Source organism: Sceloporus occidentalis, unplaced genomic scaffold, assembly GCF_023333645.1.
Source record: "Sceloporus occidentalis isolate IW3139 unplaced genomic scaffold, rSceOcc1.0.p SCAF_5, whole genome shotgun sequence".
Taxonomy (NCBI): Eukaryota; Metazoa; Chordata; class Lepidosauria; order Squamata; family Phrynosomatidae; genus Sceloporus; species Sceloporus occidentalis.
The window spans coordinates 37,849,582-37,868,800 of record NW_028316985.1 but is presented as its reverse complement, the minus strand read 5'-3'; the positions used below and the strand labels follow the sequence as shown (position 1 = coordinate 37,868,800).

Genomic DNA, 19,219 nt, shown 5'->3' with positions numbered 1-19,219 from the left:
ATACCCAACAATAAAAAGCCCCATAGCCCAACCTCTTGGCCACGAAAGAGGAGGGAGGCCCACAGGATATCTATTCGGGGAATGCCTGTTGGAATAGGAAGGTTTTAAGGTCCTTCCTAAATTGGGCCAGGGTAGTAGACGAGCGGAGCTCTATGGGCAGCGTGTTCCAAAGGGCTGGGGCAGCTGTGGTAAACGTCCTCCGCGAAGTGGAGACTAACCTTGCCCCAGGCACCTTCAGTAGCTGCTGCCCAGACGTTCTGAGGGTGCGAGGCGGAATGTACGAGGAGAGGCGGTCCTTTAGGTATCCTGGGCTACAATAATGCTACAGATGTTCTCTCAACACATACTAACATAGCAAATTGAAAGGAGTTTTCCACAGTCTTGGCAAGCAACACCTAGAATATTTCATTCAAATGAATCTATCTCAGGAGACTTATTGCCTAAGCAATAAGAAACAGATAATTAAATCTTTCCAACAGAAAGCAAGTTAGCCAGTGTGTTTGTGACCACAGCAGTTTTCCTGCTTGTTCAACCATTAAGTAATCCTTACTTTAGCATCAGTTCCCATTACGAGATCTTTTAGTTCTATAATCTTGTCATTTATAGAGGATCGGTATCTCTTTTCAATGATATTATGAGTGGTTCGTCTCTCTCCTTCCTTTGGTGGTTCTGGCTGCTTGGTAGCACCAGGCACCTGTTTGATGGGCATCTTCTCTTGCCCTCCCATCATCATAGGCATTGTGGTCAAGATGGTCCCATTGCCACCAACTAAAGTCTAAGAAGGCAATAATAAGATCTACATTAGGCAATTAAAGAAGCAAGTAACTTCAAAAGAATAAAGACTATCAGGATTTTTTAAAAAATCAGCTATAAAGCTTCAGCTTTACATGTATAAAGTATCAGATTCAACTCCCAGACAATGTTTATTTGTACAGCACCATAAATTTGCATGGCACTTTACAGGCATCATCGAAACATATAACCTGCCAATGGCACACAATCTAAAAGCCATAAGATATAAAGTATACAAAATTAAGCAAGTTATACAGTTACAAAAATACAAACTATACTCATACATATAATAAAATAAAAAAATATAAAATGACATTAAAATACAGCTTTCCAGAATGCCCAGCAAGGGATTCTGGGAAATGTAGTTAGACAAAAAAGGTAATGTCCCCACGTTTCTGGACTTCCAAAATTTTTTTACTATGTCACGCTGTATGGGGATAATGGGAGCTGCAGGCCAAAATATCTGTGACATGGATGGAGAGAAGCTCCTCAATCCTAGAATCATAGGAGATCATCACAAAGGGCCAATTCAGCAAAAATTGCAATAATGAAAGCCAACACAAAAATAGCGCTATAGAGCTTGATATTTCCACAGTCACACAATCGTGTGATTGTGACATTACCATATAATATTGCGATCACGTTTCTCACACATCCATGAATGAATCGTTAGCACATGGGGGTGCATTTTTTGTTTTAAGTAATAGGGAGTGGTAGGAACATAGGAAAGTTTGAATTAACAGACAATAGGAGTGTAGAGAGAAACAGATGGGGACAGTAGTTTTGGAAACAGCCTATGTGGAGCAGAGGCAGGAACTAAATTAAGGGCTACAGGGGGTTGTTCTCCCTGTTGGCAGCTCCTTCAAAGTCTATTTCCTGCCTACTGGAGTGAGAAGGAGGACCAACCCACATTAGGATGTTTTCCCTCCATCGCTAGAAAAACAAGGCATATTCACTTTAAACAGAACTTTAAGTGGCACCCATGGTCTTGGGACTTACTTCAAGTTAAGTTTGCTAACTGTTCCACCTGTAATAGTCATTCTTCCCTTATTCTTTGAAGATACAGAATTGTTCTAATAAACTGAGGGCACCTAATAATTCACACTACACACAGATCTAAATGGAGCAGAAAGAGATCGTGGGCCAGGCTGGCTGGCATAGCGGGGAATCCAAACATATTTGGAGGGCCATAGGTTTTCTGACTTTGATCAAGATACAGTCAGTCTATCCTTTTCTCTGAGAGAATAGCTTCTCAGAGATTTCTGCAATACCAAAGCCCTCTTGAAAACAGGCACATATACTGTAATAAAGAATGTAAGCCTTTGCTTATGTTATTCTCACATAAAAGAACAAATTATTTCAAGAAGCCTCTCCTGCTGGTGAGATTTTTGTGCAATTTTAAATGATTTCACATGTCAGGACTTTATTGCAAAAAGTCATTTACACACACACATGTATTTTCTGCAAAAAAAAAAGGTTTTGTGCAATACACAGTGCCTGTTGTGCAAAGCACACTGTTTTCTGCGCACAACAGTGTAACAAGGATTAGAAATTTGCCTGGGTGTTTGTTCTTTCCATCCTTAGGTATAATTCTCAGAAGTACTTCTCAAACTCTTTATGCAAAGCAAGACTAGAAGAAAGAGAAGATTAAGACAGGTAAGGTGCCCTATGATACCTGCAGGGCTGTTGTCTGAATAGGCGTGGTCAGAGCTGTGAGGGCTGGATTTTGAACAGCAGCCATTACAGGACTACCATCAGCTTTCAATGTTGTTAAGACCAGAGAATCTGTCTTGATTATCTGTGGCTGGACAAGGACCTGGAAGAAGAAAATATAGCAGAAGCTTAATACAGCAGCCCCCCCCCCCCCCCAAAAAAAAAAAAAGCAATTAAAACACTGCAGCAAGTTTACTGCTCTTTCTGAAGTGACAACTATCTGATTTTACTATATGGAGTTCCACTATGTTAGAAACACCTACAATTGCTTTTTCATTATATCACCATCTCACACTTCTCTTTGCATGTTGTAGAGGTCAATAGGAACTCATCAATGAGTCAACATGTTTCTTTATTAAAGACCTTGAGCATATCAATTATTCTATAATCACAATTATGCCACTAATAATGAAGTACAGCTTCTAATGTGGCATCCAATGCAATACAGATTCATTGTCCCTTCTGAACAAAGAGACAGTTTTAATCCTGGTGATTCAGAAGACAGCTCTAAAAGGTATAGTCTCCATCTACTAAAAACATTCAGAAATGAGATGAGGAGTTCTTTTTTGTTTCTAATGCTTTCTCCTTCTATTAAACATCAGTTGATACAGCATAATGTACCAAACCCCAGTGTATGGCAGGTTTAGCTCTAGAATTATTAATCTCTACTTTGCAAACACTGGCCATTTCTGCCAAAAATTTCTCTAGTGACTTTCTTCTGACATCAGTCTCTGCTGTTCATTTTCCTATGTCTGCACTAACTCCCAGTTCATCCTGTCAATAACCCACTCTTGGGTGCAGAGTGGCTTCAGTGATCAAGAGCCCAAACTATTTCCACCAGTGATGTTATTTCCTGTCTTGGAACAGAAGGGAAAATTCTTAAATAAATATACATCTCATTGAAGTGCAGATAAATGATCTCCCCCATCAAATAATACTCACTGGAACTTGCTGGACTTGAGGGGCAGCTACTGCCTGGACCGTGGCTGGCGTCAGTGTCTGGATGGTGCCATTGGCTGCCTGTGTCAATACTCTCTGAGCCTGCATGGTCTGCACTTGCTGCTGGATGGTAACTGGCTGAACTTGAGAAGAAGCTACCAGGCTCTGAACCTGTGGCTGCAGCACTAAAAGCACAAAAAGAACACTCTTGAGGAACTGCCTGATCAGGCTCATGTTCAAAGAAGGCTACAGCTCTCTGCCACCCCATGAAATTCTTGCAAATAAGCTATTAAAATGTGGGCTAGACAAGGCAACAGTTACATGGATTAGTAATTGGTTGACTGGACGAACCCAAAGGGTGCTCAATAATAACTTCTTTTTATCCTGGAGAGAAGTGACCAGCGGGGTCCCACATGGTTCTGTCCTGGGTCCAGTGCTATTCAACATCTTTATCAATGATTTGGAGGAAAAAATTGGGGGCATACTTATCAAATTTGCAGATGACACCAAATTAGGAGGAATAGCTAACACCCCAGAGGATCAAAATTCAAAATGACCTGAATAGACTAGAAAGCTGGGCCAAAGCTAACAAAATGAACTTCAACAGGCAGAAATGTAAGGTACTGCACTTAGGGCGGAAAAATGAAATGCACAGATATAGGATGGGGGACACCTGGCTGAATGAAACTATATGTGAAAGGGACCTAGGAGTCCAAGCAGACCACAAGTTGAACATGAGTCAACAGTGCAATGCGGCAGCTAAAAAAGCCAATGCAATTTTAGTCTGCATGAATAAAAGTATAGTGTCTAGATCAAGGTAAGTAATAGCGCCACTCTATTCTGCTTTGGTCAGGCCTCACCTAGAATACTGTGTCCAGTTCTGGGCACCACAATTCAAAAAGGATGTTGAAAAACTAGAGTGTGTCCAAAGGAAGGCGACTAAAATGGTGAAGGGTCTTAAAACCATGTCCTATGAGGAACAACTCAGGGAGCTGAGGCTGTTTAGCCTGGAGAAGAGAGGGTTAAGAAGTGATATGATAGCCCTGTTTAAATATTTGAAGGGATGTCATATTGAGGAAAGAGCAAGCTTGTTTTCTGCTGCTCCAGAGAACATGACCCGGAACAATGGATGCAAGTTCCAGGAAAGGAGATTCCACCTCAACATTAGGAGGAACTTCCTGACAGTAAGAGATGTTCGACAGTGGAGCACATTCCCTTGGAGTGTAGTGGAGTCTCCTTCTTTGGAGGTCTTTAAACAGAGGCTGGATGGCCATCTGTCAGGGATGCTTTGAGAGTTCCTACATGGCAGGGGGTTGGACTGGATGGCCCTTTTGGTCTCTTCCAACTCTATGATTCTATGATCCCAAATCATTATGTTCAGTATTCTATCAGGAACATACAGAAAAGCCGCCATACCTCCTCTTGCCAGTATTTGATTCAGTAAATCATTCTGTTAATACTTACTGTATATATCAGCACATCAAAACCATCAAGACTGGTCCCAGTTTCATCACATTTGGAACAGCTCTTCCTCTCTTTTTCCCAGTGCTGACAATTAGCTGTTAGTAATGGTTTACAGCTCCATTCTATACATACTTAGTCAGCCCTCCATACACATAGATTCGACCATCCACAAAGTGAAAGTATCACACACACACCAATGTATTTTGGTATCCACAAGAAGTCCTAGAACCAAACCCCTGCAGATACCAAGAGTCCACTGTAGTTGGAATCATCTCTCTGACTCCAATTAAATTCTAGTATAGGTTCATAGCTGGCTTCTGTTGCAAGATCAAATGATATTGAAAAGGATGGCCAAAAAAGTATTCACACTAATCCTTTCATAAACACACACTGATGTGTATTCACACATTGGTGAATGGGCTGATGTTAATGAAAAATGGCATTACTCTCACCACTTAACACTCACTGTATTATTATTTGTATTTTTAAAATTTATTTCCCACCTTTCTCCTGTTATAGGGATTCAAAGTAGCTATGCTCAACATGCTTCCTTATATAGTTTTATAGCCTTAGATATACAACTAGTTCATCCAGATGGATTTCATTTTGGTTTCCAGAAATAATGTTTCAGTATTTCCAATTCCTTCACTATTCATGCAGAGAAGTTTATTACCAACTAGTCAAGTCCATGTGGCTGACAGAGGATTCCCATAGCAAATGTTTCTTGGCAGAGAGGCAAGGGGTTCCCCTTCCCCTCATCCCAAGAAGAGCTCCAAGGGAACTTGCTTAAATTTAGAAACATTTCATACATTAAAAACCTATCAAAGATGTAACAAGAAGGGTGGATCTAAATATTGCCATCTGCCTATTCATAGCTATCCTTTCAGATAAGCATAAACAATTTTCAACAGCTGAGCTAGCTACAATGTACACAGTGCTACTCATTACTGAAAAGTGTTTGAGATTTACCTTGAAAACTTGTGGCTGCATTTTGGTATATTACAGGCTGCTGAATGATTCGGGTCTGAGGAGCAGAGCTAAAAGTTGGAGTAATCATCACTGTTTGTTGCTGGAGCTGAGGCTGAACCTGGGGACGAGGTTGGAGAGGAGGAGCAGTCCGTTGTGGAGCTGGTGGTGTGGCAGCCGTCTGGGATGCTTTCATTTGAATAGCTGGAAGCTGTGGAGAAGCTGCATTAGGTGAGAAGGACTGTAGCTGTCCCTGGCTATAGGACCTCTGTGATGAAGAATCAGATGTTCCACCGCCATTACATGTGCTGTTGCTCTGGAAGGTGCCACATAACTGTTCAGAAAACAGTTCTGGAAAATCTCCAACCTGGTTGCTGACAAATTGTAGCATCTCTGTAAAAAAAAAAGGAAAGAGAGAAAATGAAAGCAGCATGATTATTAATCAATATTCATGATTCCTAAAGTAATAAATATTAAACTGATAAAAATAATCTCAAATTGTCCCAGGAAGGGAACAAAAAATATACAAAGTATACTTGCTTCTTCTGGATGGGGATTCACTAATCCTTAAAATCTGAAAGACTTTTACACTTGCTGGGGTTAGGGGCACAGGACCCCTGTGAATGTGGAAAAACTGCAAATAACAAAAACACTATGTTTTTACCTGAGAGAACACCTCTCTAGGAATCTCTACGTCCAGAATTCCAAAACCGGAAATTTTCAAAAAATCCAAAATTGCGCACATGGGTGGCTGAGATAGTGAGACCTTTGCTTTCTGATGATTCAATGTATACAAAGTGTTTCAGGTACAAAATTATTTAAAATAATCTGTATAAAATTACTTTGATGCTATGTGTATACGGTGTATACAAAACATAAAATGAAGGTTTAGACTTGGGTCCCAACTCCAAGATATCTCATTGTGTATATGAAAATATTCCAAAATCCTAAGAACGCCAAAATCCAAAACATTTCTGTTACAACGCATTTCAGATAAGGGAGACTCAACCTGTTCTATCATTTTTAAGATTCCATCTGCTTGAATGTGGTAAGCACTCTGAACTTCCCTGAAGCTTCAACATTCTGTAACTGTCTCTAGCCCTCCAGTTCTCAGAAGAATAGGTGAACTTAAAGCTAGGTTTAAAACACTACAAAGAAAATAGAGTTAAAGGTCTGATTTGAATCAAAGAACAATTTCCTGTTTCATACAAATCTTAAACAAATAGTCAAACAAACTGGTTACTTTAATAAATTTGAAATATATCTGAACTACATAAAACCTTTATACAATGCGGGAGCACAATCTAAAACCTCTGGTCATATAGCCACGTGCATCATAGAACATGGCTACAAATGCCATGAAAAGCCCAGAATACAATCCAACAATAATCTGTTAGGAAAAGCAACTATGAAATAAAGATTCCTAGTACTTTACTTTACCCAAGTGTGAACAGAGTTTGGAAAGTCTCCTTTGAAAAGTAATTAAAGTTGAAGCTCTCAGGCCCCCAAAAGTTAACAGTCATCATTACAGTTGTAAATATTTTTGGGATTAACTTTTAACTTTCTTGTTCTACCAAAGTAATAGAAACAGTTACCTTTCATTTACTTTTTTTTTAAATCTACCTTCTGGCCTATGGTGCAATACACTCTTCTCTGCATCAACTTCTTGTTGCCTTTACACCCATAATACAGCAGGAGCCAAAAGCACAAACTACCACTTCAACCATGTGGTATTCTTTTTCATCAGTGTGATCATGCCCCATAGCTAGAATAACTAAATGTTAAAACCCACTGGGTGACCCTGCACAAGTCACATGCTCTCAGCCTGAGGGAAAGGAAATGGCAAACCTCCTCTGAACAAATCATGCCAAAAAGGCCCCATGATAGGATGCTTTAGGGTCGCCATAGGTTAGAAACAACTTGAAGGCACACAACAGCAATACAAAAAACAGTTGCACAACAAAGGAAGTAGAATTATCCATCATTAAGTTACATTCATGGCGTAATCTAGTTATACTTTTGCTACTGGAAAATTGAATTAATACAAGTTACTAATTATTTTAGTTATTTATAACCAGTTATTTCCAAGCTGTGGATGTAAGAATACAAAATAAAATCATTTTCATGAAGACAGAAAGATCAACCTTCTACATATCAGCTCAAAAATTTAAGTACGCTCAGTAAGTGAGCATAGCAGTATAGCCTGACTCAGACTTTTTGAAAGCAACTCTCAAAGGTCAAGATATTTGCCACAGTTTGGTTTTTATTGTATAAACTAAATATGTTTGACAAACATATATTATTAAAAAAGAACTACAAACGTGTATCTAGCTAGAACTTATTAATGCAGGCTTCAATACTTTTATTTAAATTACGTATGTACAAATTCTATTTCAGGACCAATTATTTTGATGGAAATTTAAAATAGTTAACTTATCAGATAAAAAATATTGAGATCAATTTTTATCCATGTTGTCTGTGTGTGTGTGCATGCCTTTAAGTTGCCTATCAACCTATGATGACCCCATGAATTTCATTGCATTTTCCTCCCAGTTCCTCTCTAAAATAGTCATTAAAACTTAATCATGCTGCATATGAAATGGAGAGACAATCCCAAATTTACAGAAGACTAACCAGATCACCCAATCCAGAGCAAATCAGCATGTGGAGGAATACCACGCACTTCTGGGCCTTCCCTGGTTCCCCAAATTATCTATAGAGCTTTCCCAAAGACTTCAAATGTACATTCTACCATATGAATGAGCAAATCACATTCCATATGTACTCAAAAAATCTCATTAGACATCTACTGGATTTGTGGGGAGGGAGGATCAAAACAGCCAAAGAAACATTATAAGGAAAGTTACATGCAATGGTAAAAAGGGTAAAGGAAAGTAAAATACCACAAATCTTATGTCAGGATTCATTAACTCTAAACCACCCCTAAAATGTTAATCCAACTTCAGTGAAGAGATTCCATATCTACCCTAGGGAAACTCTTCTCTGTTTTGAAGCTTCTTTCAAAGGGTAATTTAAATAAATCATCATGCACTTTAAATCTCTTTCCTCTAGCCCTTCCTTCAGAAGTTTAGGTCATCCATGCTTCCCCCAGGTAGCTATCTCTCTCTCTATTCCAAAGGCAATACAAAGGCTGAAATATATTAGTTACCGGTACTTATATAAAAGATCTTGTATCCACACCTAGGAATGTAAAGCATTTTTTTCTGCTAAGCACAGGAGCTACTGACTAAAACACTGAAACCCATTAAAAAAATTAAATTTTAAAAGCCCAGACGCCTTCAACAGGAAAGAAGAAAGCCTTAAAGTTAGCAAAATTTGGCTACCAGTCCTGAAAAACACTTAAATCAAGACCCAGCAAATTGCAATGAAAACCACCCAGGGTCAGGAGCTTTCTCAGCAGACAATGATCACTAAATAAACAGACACTAATCCTCTTTCCATATCCTCCCACCCTGAGGCCTTGCCATCAACAACAGAACAATACACAGATTAACATGGAAATCACTTCTCCCAACCCAGGGTCACACGGTACATGTGTGTTTGTGTGTATATATATATACATACAGTATATATGGTGTGTGTGTGTGTGTGTGTGTATGTATCCCACTCTCTTCCATGCTAGCATTCTCTTAAGATGCCAGCCACAGATGCTGGCAAAATGTCAGGAATAAACTCTTCTAGAACATGATGGCCACATAGCCCGGGGAAAAAACTACAAAAAAACTATTATATATGTATGCTTTTTAAAATACGCTTGGGGTTAGCTGATGAGGCAGGCTTATCTGCTTTCCCTTTTTCTCTCTGTTTTGCTGTTCATACATGTTCTGTAAGGGATTTTGGAGGTAGCTGCTATTTACTTTGTCTGTTATAGACAGACAGACACAGCTGTAGTAGGATCAGCTATGGTAGAGTCCAACATTTCCCAGCTCAAGTTTTATTGAATTGCTTCTTACAGACACACTGCTCTAACCTAACAATGAAAGTATACATTTACAGCGCTTTATAAATAAAGGTTAATAAAGTATGTGTTTCTGCAGTCCTCCTTCACCATCTTCCCAATGCTGATTCTACTTTTTAAAAAAGCACCCTGCTACAGAGGACAAGTAGGAAAAAGGGGGATGGAAGCATAAAAAGACTTTGTAAAAGGCGCTTCTTTGTCAGGGGCTTTGTTAACTGAGGTATATTTGTATTTAGAAACAAAATCACTGCTCAGGCACCATGTACTACAAACAAATCACACAGTGAAAATTCCATGGAAGGCAAATTATGTTTTGGATAGAACAAATCAAAGTGATAAATGGATGAGGCTCCAGAGTTACCCACAAATAGTGAGCAAGAGTCTATCACTAGATTGTTCTCAGGTATTCCTTGAAAAATACTACAAAAAAGCACTAAAGAGTAGAGTAAAAGTCAGAGAACAAGACTAAAGGGCAGATCAGCACATTATGCAGGAAATATAGCTGCTACACATACCTTGTGGGCATATTTGTGTGCCTCCATTGTAGTCACCTAATGACTTATGCTGACCCCATGAATTTCATAGGGTTTTCTTAGAGAGGTTATGCGTTGTTGGTGCACAAAATTGTTTGGGGGAGGGGCACCCATATACACAAACAGACACTCTGAGCACCTGAACATCTATACAGGTCTTTAAATACACACACAAATGCATACGTACAATAAAAGATAATTTTAAAAAATGACCACAGAGGAGTTACCGAAATTCAATCTAGATGACAAAGAAATTGAAATAGTTAAAAGATTTCCCATACCTTGATCAATCATTGATCAGAACAGTGATTGCGGACAAAAATTCAGAAGACAACACAGGCCCAGTACAGACTGGCGATTTGCGCCGGTCTGGGGCCAATTTTAGTTTTTTGTAGGGCTGGGTGTCCGCACGCACCCTGCCCTACAATCGTCGCATGGGCGCCATGGTTGCACGTGCCCGTCTATACAGGGCGCGCAATGATGACATGTGCATGGCAGAAAAAGAACCCGCTGGGAACAGGTTCTTTTTAAGTCTTGTGGAGACCACACCATTTGGTTGGCCTGGTCTCCATCCAGGGGAGAAAGGGGCGGCGTCTGGCCGCCCCTTTCTGCCCATCTGTATTCTCCCTAAGATTGATAAAGGCAGCTATGAAAGAACTAGACAAGATCTTAAAATGCAAAGATATAAAACTGAACACCAAAGTTAGGATTGTACAAGCCATTGTATTTCTCTTCACCATGTACAGATGTGAGAGCTGGACAGTGAAGAAGGCTATCAGAAAGAAAATCAACTCATCTGAGATGTGGTGCTGGAGAAGAGTGCTAAGACTAAGATGGCCAAAAATGAGTCCTACCAACAGATCAAGCCTGAACTGCCTGTGGAAGCCAAGATGATTAAATTGAGGCAGTCATACTTTGGATACATCATGAAAAAGCAAGACTCAGTAGAAAAGATAATAACGACAGGAAAAGACAGAGGGCAGTGGAGGAAGACCACATACAAAATGGATAGACTCAAAGAGACCATGAGCCTGTAGGACCTGAGCAGTGCAATTAAGGACAGAGGGGTTTGGAGGTGTTTCATTGATGGATTTCATGAGTCAGAGTTGACTCAAAGGCAGTGAACTACAGCAAACAGATTCAGTCATACATAAAGTAAATCCATTAAGATCTATGGGACTTAAGCTAATCAAACCTAATTTAATTCCCCTTGATTTCAATGAGGCTACTGTAGGAAAGAATCTGGGTGCAATGTATTTTGTACACCATTTGTGTATACACAACAACCATGTTTGTTGTGTAAACTTTATAATACCTGAACAAGATGAATATTATCCTGGTACTTTGGCAATACCAATAATTATGATGTATAACAGTACCAGAAAATGTTGACAAATTTGCCTCTTAAATTTCTCCAAATGATCTAAACAATCTCATTGTTACGAACTCAACTGAAAACATCACGAAACTAGTAATATAGTATAATCATCAAATAAAATATGTTCAACACCTTTGCCATGCTGGGCACTTCCAAACAAGCATTCCTAATCAAAAAGCTAACTCATATTTTCTTCCTTGATGCAGCTTTATGGAAAGAAAAAGGATATAAGTAATTGGAAAACACAGGAGGATATCTGAAAATCATGACGTTGAGAACCCCGCCCATGGTAAAGTCCTATGAACAAGGCAAGATGACTGCATAGCAACAGCCCCCTGAAATCTACAAAGTATTTCTCAAATATCCACAGTTTGCAAAGCAACTTGTTCAACTTTAAGCAACTTCCTGCTGTTTCGTACAAAATGTCCCTTTTATTTTACTTCTCCACCTGAAATAGTTATTTGGAGCACTCCTAGAGCCACATCTCAAGCAAACTTTTTTCCCTTTTGGCAAACAATGTATTTTCCATCTCACTTGCTCATCCAGATGGGAAGTGTATAAATACTAAAACTACTAGTAATGTGCAAAGGTGGGTCAAGTTGCTGTAACAAGGGAAGAAGTGTTTGAGCAAAAAGAAATTTAAAATGTTGGGCAGTTCTTCCCTACAGCATGCTACTATATTCAGATATATACTGAAAGATTAATTATTTTTAGTCAATCTATAAATGGAAACGAAATAGTGACTACATTGGCTTTTCATTTTTAGAATGTGGGGCAGGAAAGTCTCACACTAATTTTCCTAACTGTACAACATGTGTATTTTTGGTACTGATTAATCCAGAATATTACTAGAAAAAAATTAAGAAATAGAAAGTACTAACATGAGACATAAACAGAACAGACACAAACACTTTGATTCAAGTTCGGATAACTATTTTATTGTTTAAAAAGGTGGAAGAGAGGGGGAGGAAAAAAGAAATGCGGTAACACCTTTAAGACTAACTGGTTTTTATATTAGCATTAATTTTTATGGATATAAACCCATTTCTTCAGCTACAGAACCAAGCACTATTAAGATCTCAGGTATAAAGCATATTTATGCAAAGGTTTTGTGGGTTTTTCAGGCTATGTGGCCATGTTTATGCCAGCATCTGTGGCTGGCATCTTCAGAGAATGCTGGCATGGAAGAGAGTGGTGTGTGTACATACATACATACACACACACACGCACACACACTGTGTGACCATAGGTTGGGAAGAATGATTTACATGTTAATCTGTGTATTGTTCTGTTGCTGAATGGCAAGGCCTGAGGTGGGAGGATATACAAGAAGGATTTGTATATGTTTAATTAGTGATCCACTGTCTGCTGGGAAAACCCTAGCCATGGGTGGTTTTCATTTACATTTTGCTGGGTCTGAATTTTGGTGTTTTTCAGGACTGGTAGCCAAACACTGTTCACTTTATGGGGTTCATCCTTCCTGTTGAAGTTGCCTAGGTGTTTGTGGATTTCAATGGCTTCCTCATGCAGGATCAGGGTTTTCCCAGCTTCAAGTCTTCACTATCCTTACACAGAAGGTACATCAGGAAAGACTAGGTCTTTACCAGTCTATAGCTTGACACAACCTGTGTGAGATCACTATACAGACCTTACTCTCCCCATAACTATCTGAAGGTTCAATACTGACATACAGGGCCACCATACGCAACCCAGTACTGTCTGTTCCACATGGCAGCATTTCTTCAAGGTCCCAGACAAAGGTCTTTCTCAGCATCACTATCAACAGCCCTTTTCAATGAAGTTTTGGGAGGCTGAATGCAGAACCCTCTCTTAAGCAAACTATACATTCTACTTGAATTGTGTCATCCTCTTCTGCCTCCAGCTGTACACTATGGCACTGAAACAGAAATCTATTATCTGGACAAATCTAGATCTAGTACAATTGGCTTTCCATGTCCACAGATTCTGCATCCATGGTTTCAACCTTCCACAGCAAACCAAAAAGCAAACCTTGATTTTGCCATTTTATGTAAGTAACCATTTTACTGCTCCACTGTACATAATGGGACTTGAGCATCCACAGATTTTGGTATCCATGGGAGATCCTGGAACAGTGCATACCAAGGACCCACTGTATCTCTTAAAAGTAATAAGTTAAAGTTATTCATCTGTATAAAGCACAATTTCCATTTATCAAACATTCTAGCCTTTCCAAGAGAAGCCTCAATATTAGGAATATGTTTTGCAAAAAAGGAAAAAAATCACAGGATCCCTTAGCTGATTCATTTTAGGTATTTTTAAAGTTGTGCCTTTTCCTGCTTCTACTGTGTAATGAGTGATGTGGTGTATCCTTTCACTGGAACTTGATTTTGGCAGCGTATTGATATTAAATGCTAGTTGTATTTCTCCCTCCCAGCTTGTGCAAAGCTAGTGTTCTGTAGGTACTTTTAAACAGAGCAGCTGTTGAGTTACAAAAGTGTAAAATGTGTGTTCCTGATGAAATATTATACTACTTGCACACTATTTACAGCTGCCTAAGAACTTGGTTCTTACTAATTACTCTTTTCTATCATCTTGCATGACATATCACTAAGGAATAATTGTGTAATCTCGAAAAATCCAAGTTTAATGGCAAATACTCATTCTGAGATTGCTCTGGTCTCTTCCTTGGCAAGATCCAAGAAGATGGTCACTCCTTTAATTTAGACAGATCTGACAGATCACTTTGTTGGGTTCCTGCCAACATGGTTTCTGATCTGGATATGCAAATCAGCACTGGGACCGTAATATTCCTCTGAAAAGAGGATCCATATTTATCAGATCTTTCTGTGCCCTTTGATATTGTTGAATATAAAGTGTTAGCAACTTGTTTTGAGGAAAAACAGTTATCTTTATTTGAGGAAAAGTAAACAAAGTTTTGGGTTAAATATGATGGCAAAAAAAGCTACAAGAACCACCTTTGGGTTTTTTTTTTCACTTCTATTTGCTGGGCTACTTTTTTTAAAGGACAACTAATATATTATAAAACTGACTATAACAGATTTTCACTTCTTCCATATTCTACAGATTGAGCTACAAATCTGGGTTACTAAATTAAGCTACAGTATTACTTACACTTGCTCAGATAAGATTTTCTGATGCTCGATGTAACCATATGTTATTGAAGAAGTGTACCAAAATAATTATGAATGACCAACAACTATATCCAAGTAAACAAGAGAAATAAACAACCCTGCTAATGTCATCCTTGCACAATGCTAAAGGCACACCTTGTGCCACTATAGCCAAAAGAATGCCTCACCAGTATGCCCTCAAAATGCCATGTACACCACATGTTTGTCCCAGAAATCTTACTATGACTCACTTCACTGTAACACCATTCAATCCCAGGCTACCATTTGCATGCGTGCGTCCAGACACAGACACAGTAATTTCATTTGTAATGTATTTGATATGTATCCTGGGTAACAATCGAAGTATCAGTATTGTTGCTGTTAACTGCCCTTGATTCAACTGCGATTCATGACAAACCTGTGAATGAGAGATCTCCAAGACCCCTGTCCTCAAATGCTCTGCTAAGGTCCTCCAAATCCAGGCCTATGACATCCCTAATTGAGTCTAGCCATCTGGTCTGCAGTCTTCCCCTCTTTCTACTACCCTCCAACTTTCCTAGCATTACTTTTCTAATTAGTCTTTGCATGATGTGGTCAAACCACAACAACCTCAACCTCATCACCTTGGCTTCCAGGGAGCGTTCAGGCTTGTTCTGTTATAGGGCCCATTTTTGTTTGTCTTTTTGACCACCCACAATATCCTCACCACTCTTCTCCAGCACCGAATCTCAAATAAGTTTATTTACTTCCTATTCGCTTTCTTCACTGTCCAACTCTCACATCTATACATGGTGATGGGAAACACAATGGCTTGGACGATTCTAACTTTAGCGCTCAGTTGTTTATCTTTACACTTTAGGATCTTTCCTAGTGTCAAAATGACCTGCCAAAAGACACAACTAAGTGCGCTATATTCTCACCTTCTGAATTTTACCAATATGCAAGATGGGATGGGATGGTGGATAAAGTCTTCCAACTTGTATTATCCTGGGACATAGCCTAAGTACAGAATATACAGGCAAAACAAACTTGCAGCAGCATGGCCCCAGGTATCTCTACACAAAAGGGGAAATTCACTGACTCCCTCAGGCCTTACTCTCTGGTAAGGGACTATAGCATCACACTGCAAAGCTAAACACATAGACAGGTGTCTACTCAGTGGGAGAGACATATCTTCATACAGCGAGGTCTGTGCCCAAATCAAGAGCCTGGACTGTTCTGTTTACCCAACGTCTAAGGTGTGTTCCGTGTTGCCTTTTCCATCATGAATCCATGAAGCTATGGAAAAGGAAAAAGAAAAGTGGGGGGGACCAAGGCATCACCACACTCTTTTTGGGCCACCTGCCCCTTGACTCCTCTGTCTGAAAATGTCTCCTCAGATAGAGGCACCACAGCCTACAGGGAGGAGAATTCAAAGACACTGCCATGTTAGCAAAGGCATCTTACAACAGCTTTGTGACTAACTGAAAGACAGAAATTGGTAGCAGGAATAGACTTCACCCTCCTTCCTCAGATGCACCGGGTGGAAGACAGGATGCAAAGAGATCTTGGAGCAACTTTGCAACTAACAGAAAGACAAAAATTGGTAGCAGGTGTAGACTTGACCATCCTTTCTCAGAAGCACGGTGTGAGATACTATGCAAAGGAATCTTGAAGCACTTCTGGGACTAAATGAAAGATAGACATTGGCAGCATGAGTTTTCGCAGTCTTGAACCCATTTCCTCAGATGCGTGGGTTGAAGGAAAGTATGCAAAGGGATCCTGGAGCAGCTATGGCACTAACTGAAAGGCAGAAATGGGTAGCATGAGTAGGTCTGAGCCTCCTTCCTCAGATGCAGGACATGGAGGAGAGTACGCAAAGGCAGACATTGGTAGCATGACCTTCCCTAGACTTGCGCCTACTTCCTCAGATGGATGGAGGAGAGTGCGCAAAGGGATCTTGGGGCACCTTTCAGGCTAACCGAAAGACAGAAATTAGTAGCGCAACTTCCCTAGCCCTGATCAGATGCCAGACACAGGGCTCAATGCTAGAGAATCCTGGGGAGTGTAGTTTTGTGAGACATTCCGCCTTCTCTGTCTATAGCAGCGCTCCCCAAAGTGTGCAACTTTATTTAAGAGATGTTGGACTTCCGCTCCCAGAAGCCTCAGTCACGTTGGCCAACAGCCTGGGATTCTGGGAGCTGGAGTCCACAATCCTTTAAAAGAGCACAGTTTGGGGATCAGTGGACTTTAAAACAGATGCCCCCAAACTGTGCCCTTTAAGGGCTTCTGGACTTCAGCTCCCAGAAGCCTCAGTCGTGTTGGCCAATAGTCTGGGATGCTGGGAGCTGAAGTCCACAATCCCTTAAAGAGCTCAGTTGCCCAAGGCGCTCACTCACCGTCGATATCGCCCAGCGTCAGCTCGTCCCCGAGCTCCGTCAGGGTCTCCATGGTCTCCATGCTGCTCAGTTCGCCGCTCTCCATCGCCGAGCCACTCAGCCTCGGAGGCCTTAACCCTTTCCAGCCAAACAGGCGGCGAGGCGGCTTCAGCTCATGCTATCGCCTTTCCCTGTCTCAGCGGCGACCGCCATCTTAGAATCAGCCCTCCTGTGGCTCCGCCCCCTTTCCACCTGCCGCGCGCGCCACCCATGTTTCTCTCTCACACACCCGCCCTCCGCTCCGCGCGTGCGCATTCGGCCTTGTTGTCAATGAGACCAGGTCTCCTTCGGCCAATCAGCGGGCGGAGCGGCTCGTGGGGTGATGGCGCGTCACCGATCAGCAGCTTGGCTTTTGGGGATGTGTGGCCACTCCCCCCTCCGTGCCGGTGTGATTTGCATATGCATGAGGAAGGGCGGTTGAGGTCATTACTTATTCATAAGGGCACTGGAAAGGGACTTGATTGCGTCATCATTCCTGAGGAAAAAATCTCTGGCCTCCCAATAAATAACAATGAATAAGAATATCCCGCCTCTCCATCAGGATCTAGGCGGCTTACAATAATACAGAAATCCATACAATACAAAGTAATCCCCATTATCCCCTCGCTCCCTCAAACACATAATTATCCCCACAATAATAATAACAATATATAATAATATATGTTATTATATAAGATAATAATATTATATTTTATATAATAATATATCATAATATATATACATATATGATATTATATAATAATATCATATAGTTATATATATATATATATATATATATTAAATAATAACATAATTAAAATAATCACCAAAGTGGCAGCCGCACTGCAGACATAATCCTGGTTGATACCACTTTAGCCGCCATGGCTCAAGGCTATGGAATTCTGGGAAGTGGAGTAAATACAAGTCCCATGGTTCCATAGGAAGGAGCCACGGTGGTTAAAGTGGTGTCAACCTGGATTTATTTCTGCAGCACGGATGGAGCCTAGGTGGCCTTGTCTCTCTGACAGAGAAGGCGAAATGTTACACAAAACTAACTTCCCAGAATTCAGTAGCACTGAGCCATGGCAGTTAAAATGGTGTCAAACTGGATTATTCCTGCAGTGTGGATGCAGCTAGGTTGGCCTTGTCTCTGAGTTTATCACACGGGAGGAATTTCTCTCAATTCGAATGAAAAGAAAGGGGGGCCAGAACGCATTCACGTGAATTCACTAGTTCAGCTAATTTACGTTAATGCGCATTGCATTCGAACTGACTTCCCATTGCTCAAAAATAGCTTGCCATTGCCCGAAATTGCGTATGGTAGTCTATCACGCAATAACGTTAAACCCCATGAATGCGTTCGGATTGCCATTGGATTATACTTCCAATTTTCCTTGTCTGATAAACTCCTGACAGAGGAGGCTAAATGTCACACAAAACTACACTTCCCAGAATTCCATAGTCTTGAGCCATGGAAGTTAAAATGGGACCAAAACCTGATTATTTTTGAAGTGTGGGTACAGACAATGCCTACAATTGGGCAGCGGGAGTCAAAATGTCACAAAATCTTGAAGTCACAAAACTCAAAAGCTTGGATGGGAGTATTGTTATTCTGTGCCGTCAAAGCTGCATCCGCACTTCAAAAATAATCCATTTTGACATCACTTTAAGTGGCTCAATTCTATGGAGTTCTGGGAATTGTAGTTTTGTGTGACATTCAGAGAGACAAGGCCAGCTGCGTCTGTATTGCAGAAATAATCCAGATTGACACCAATTCAACTGCTGTGTCTTGATACTATGGGATTCTGGGAAGTGTAATTTTATGTGATGCTCAACTTTGGCTGCATCCACACTGCAGAAATATCTCAGTTCAAGATTGCTCTAACTGCCCTGACTCTATGCTAGGGAATTCTGGGAACAACACTTTTGTGAGACATTTAGCCTTC

At 40.4% G+C, this 19,219-nt stretch overlaps 1 protein-coding gene across 1 annotated transcript in view; it reads right to left on the bottom strand.

Annotated features, from left to right (window-relative positions):
* The window catches only part of SREBF2 (sterol regulatory element binding transcription factor 2), a 37,134-nt gene extending 19,634 nt beyond the window's left edge, over window positions 1-17,500 (bottom strand). The window contains exons 1-5 of the mRNA XM_089523737.1: window positions 17,256-17,500; window positions 5,878-6,267; window positions 3,448-3,629; window positions 2,468-2,608; window positions 551-775 (exon numbers count right to left, since the gene is read on the bottom strand). Of these exons, the coding sequence (XP_089379863.1) occupies window positions 551-775; window positions 2,468-2,608; window positions 3,448-3,629; window positions 5,878-6,267; window positions 17,256-17,340 (1,023 nt within the window). The 5' untranslated portion in view covers window positions 17,341-17,500. The remainder of the gene's footprint in view (window positions 1-550; window positions 776-2,467; window positions 2,609-3,447; window positions 3,630-5,877; window positions 6,268-17,255) is intronic.
* Window positions 17,501-19,219: the final 1,719 nt, after the last annotated feature.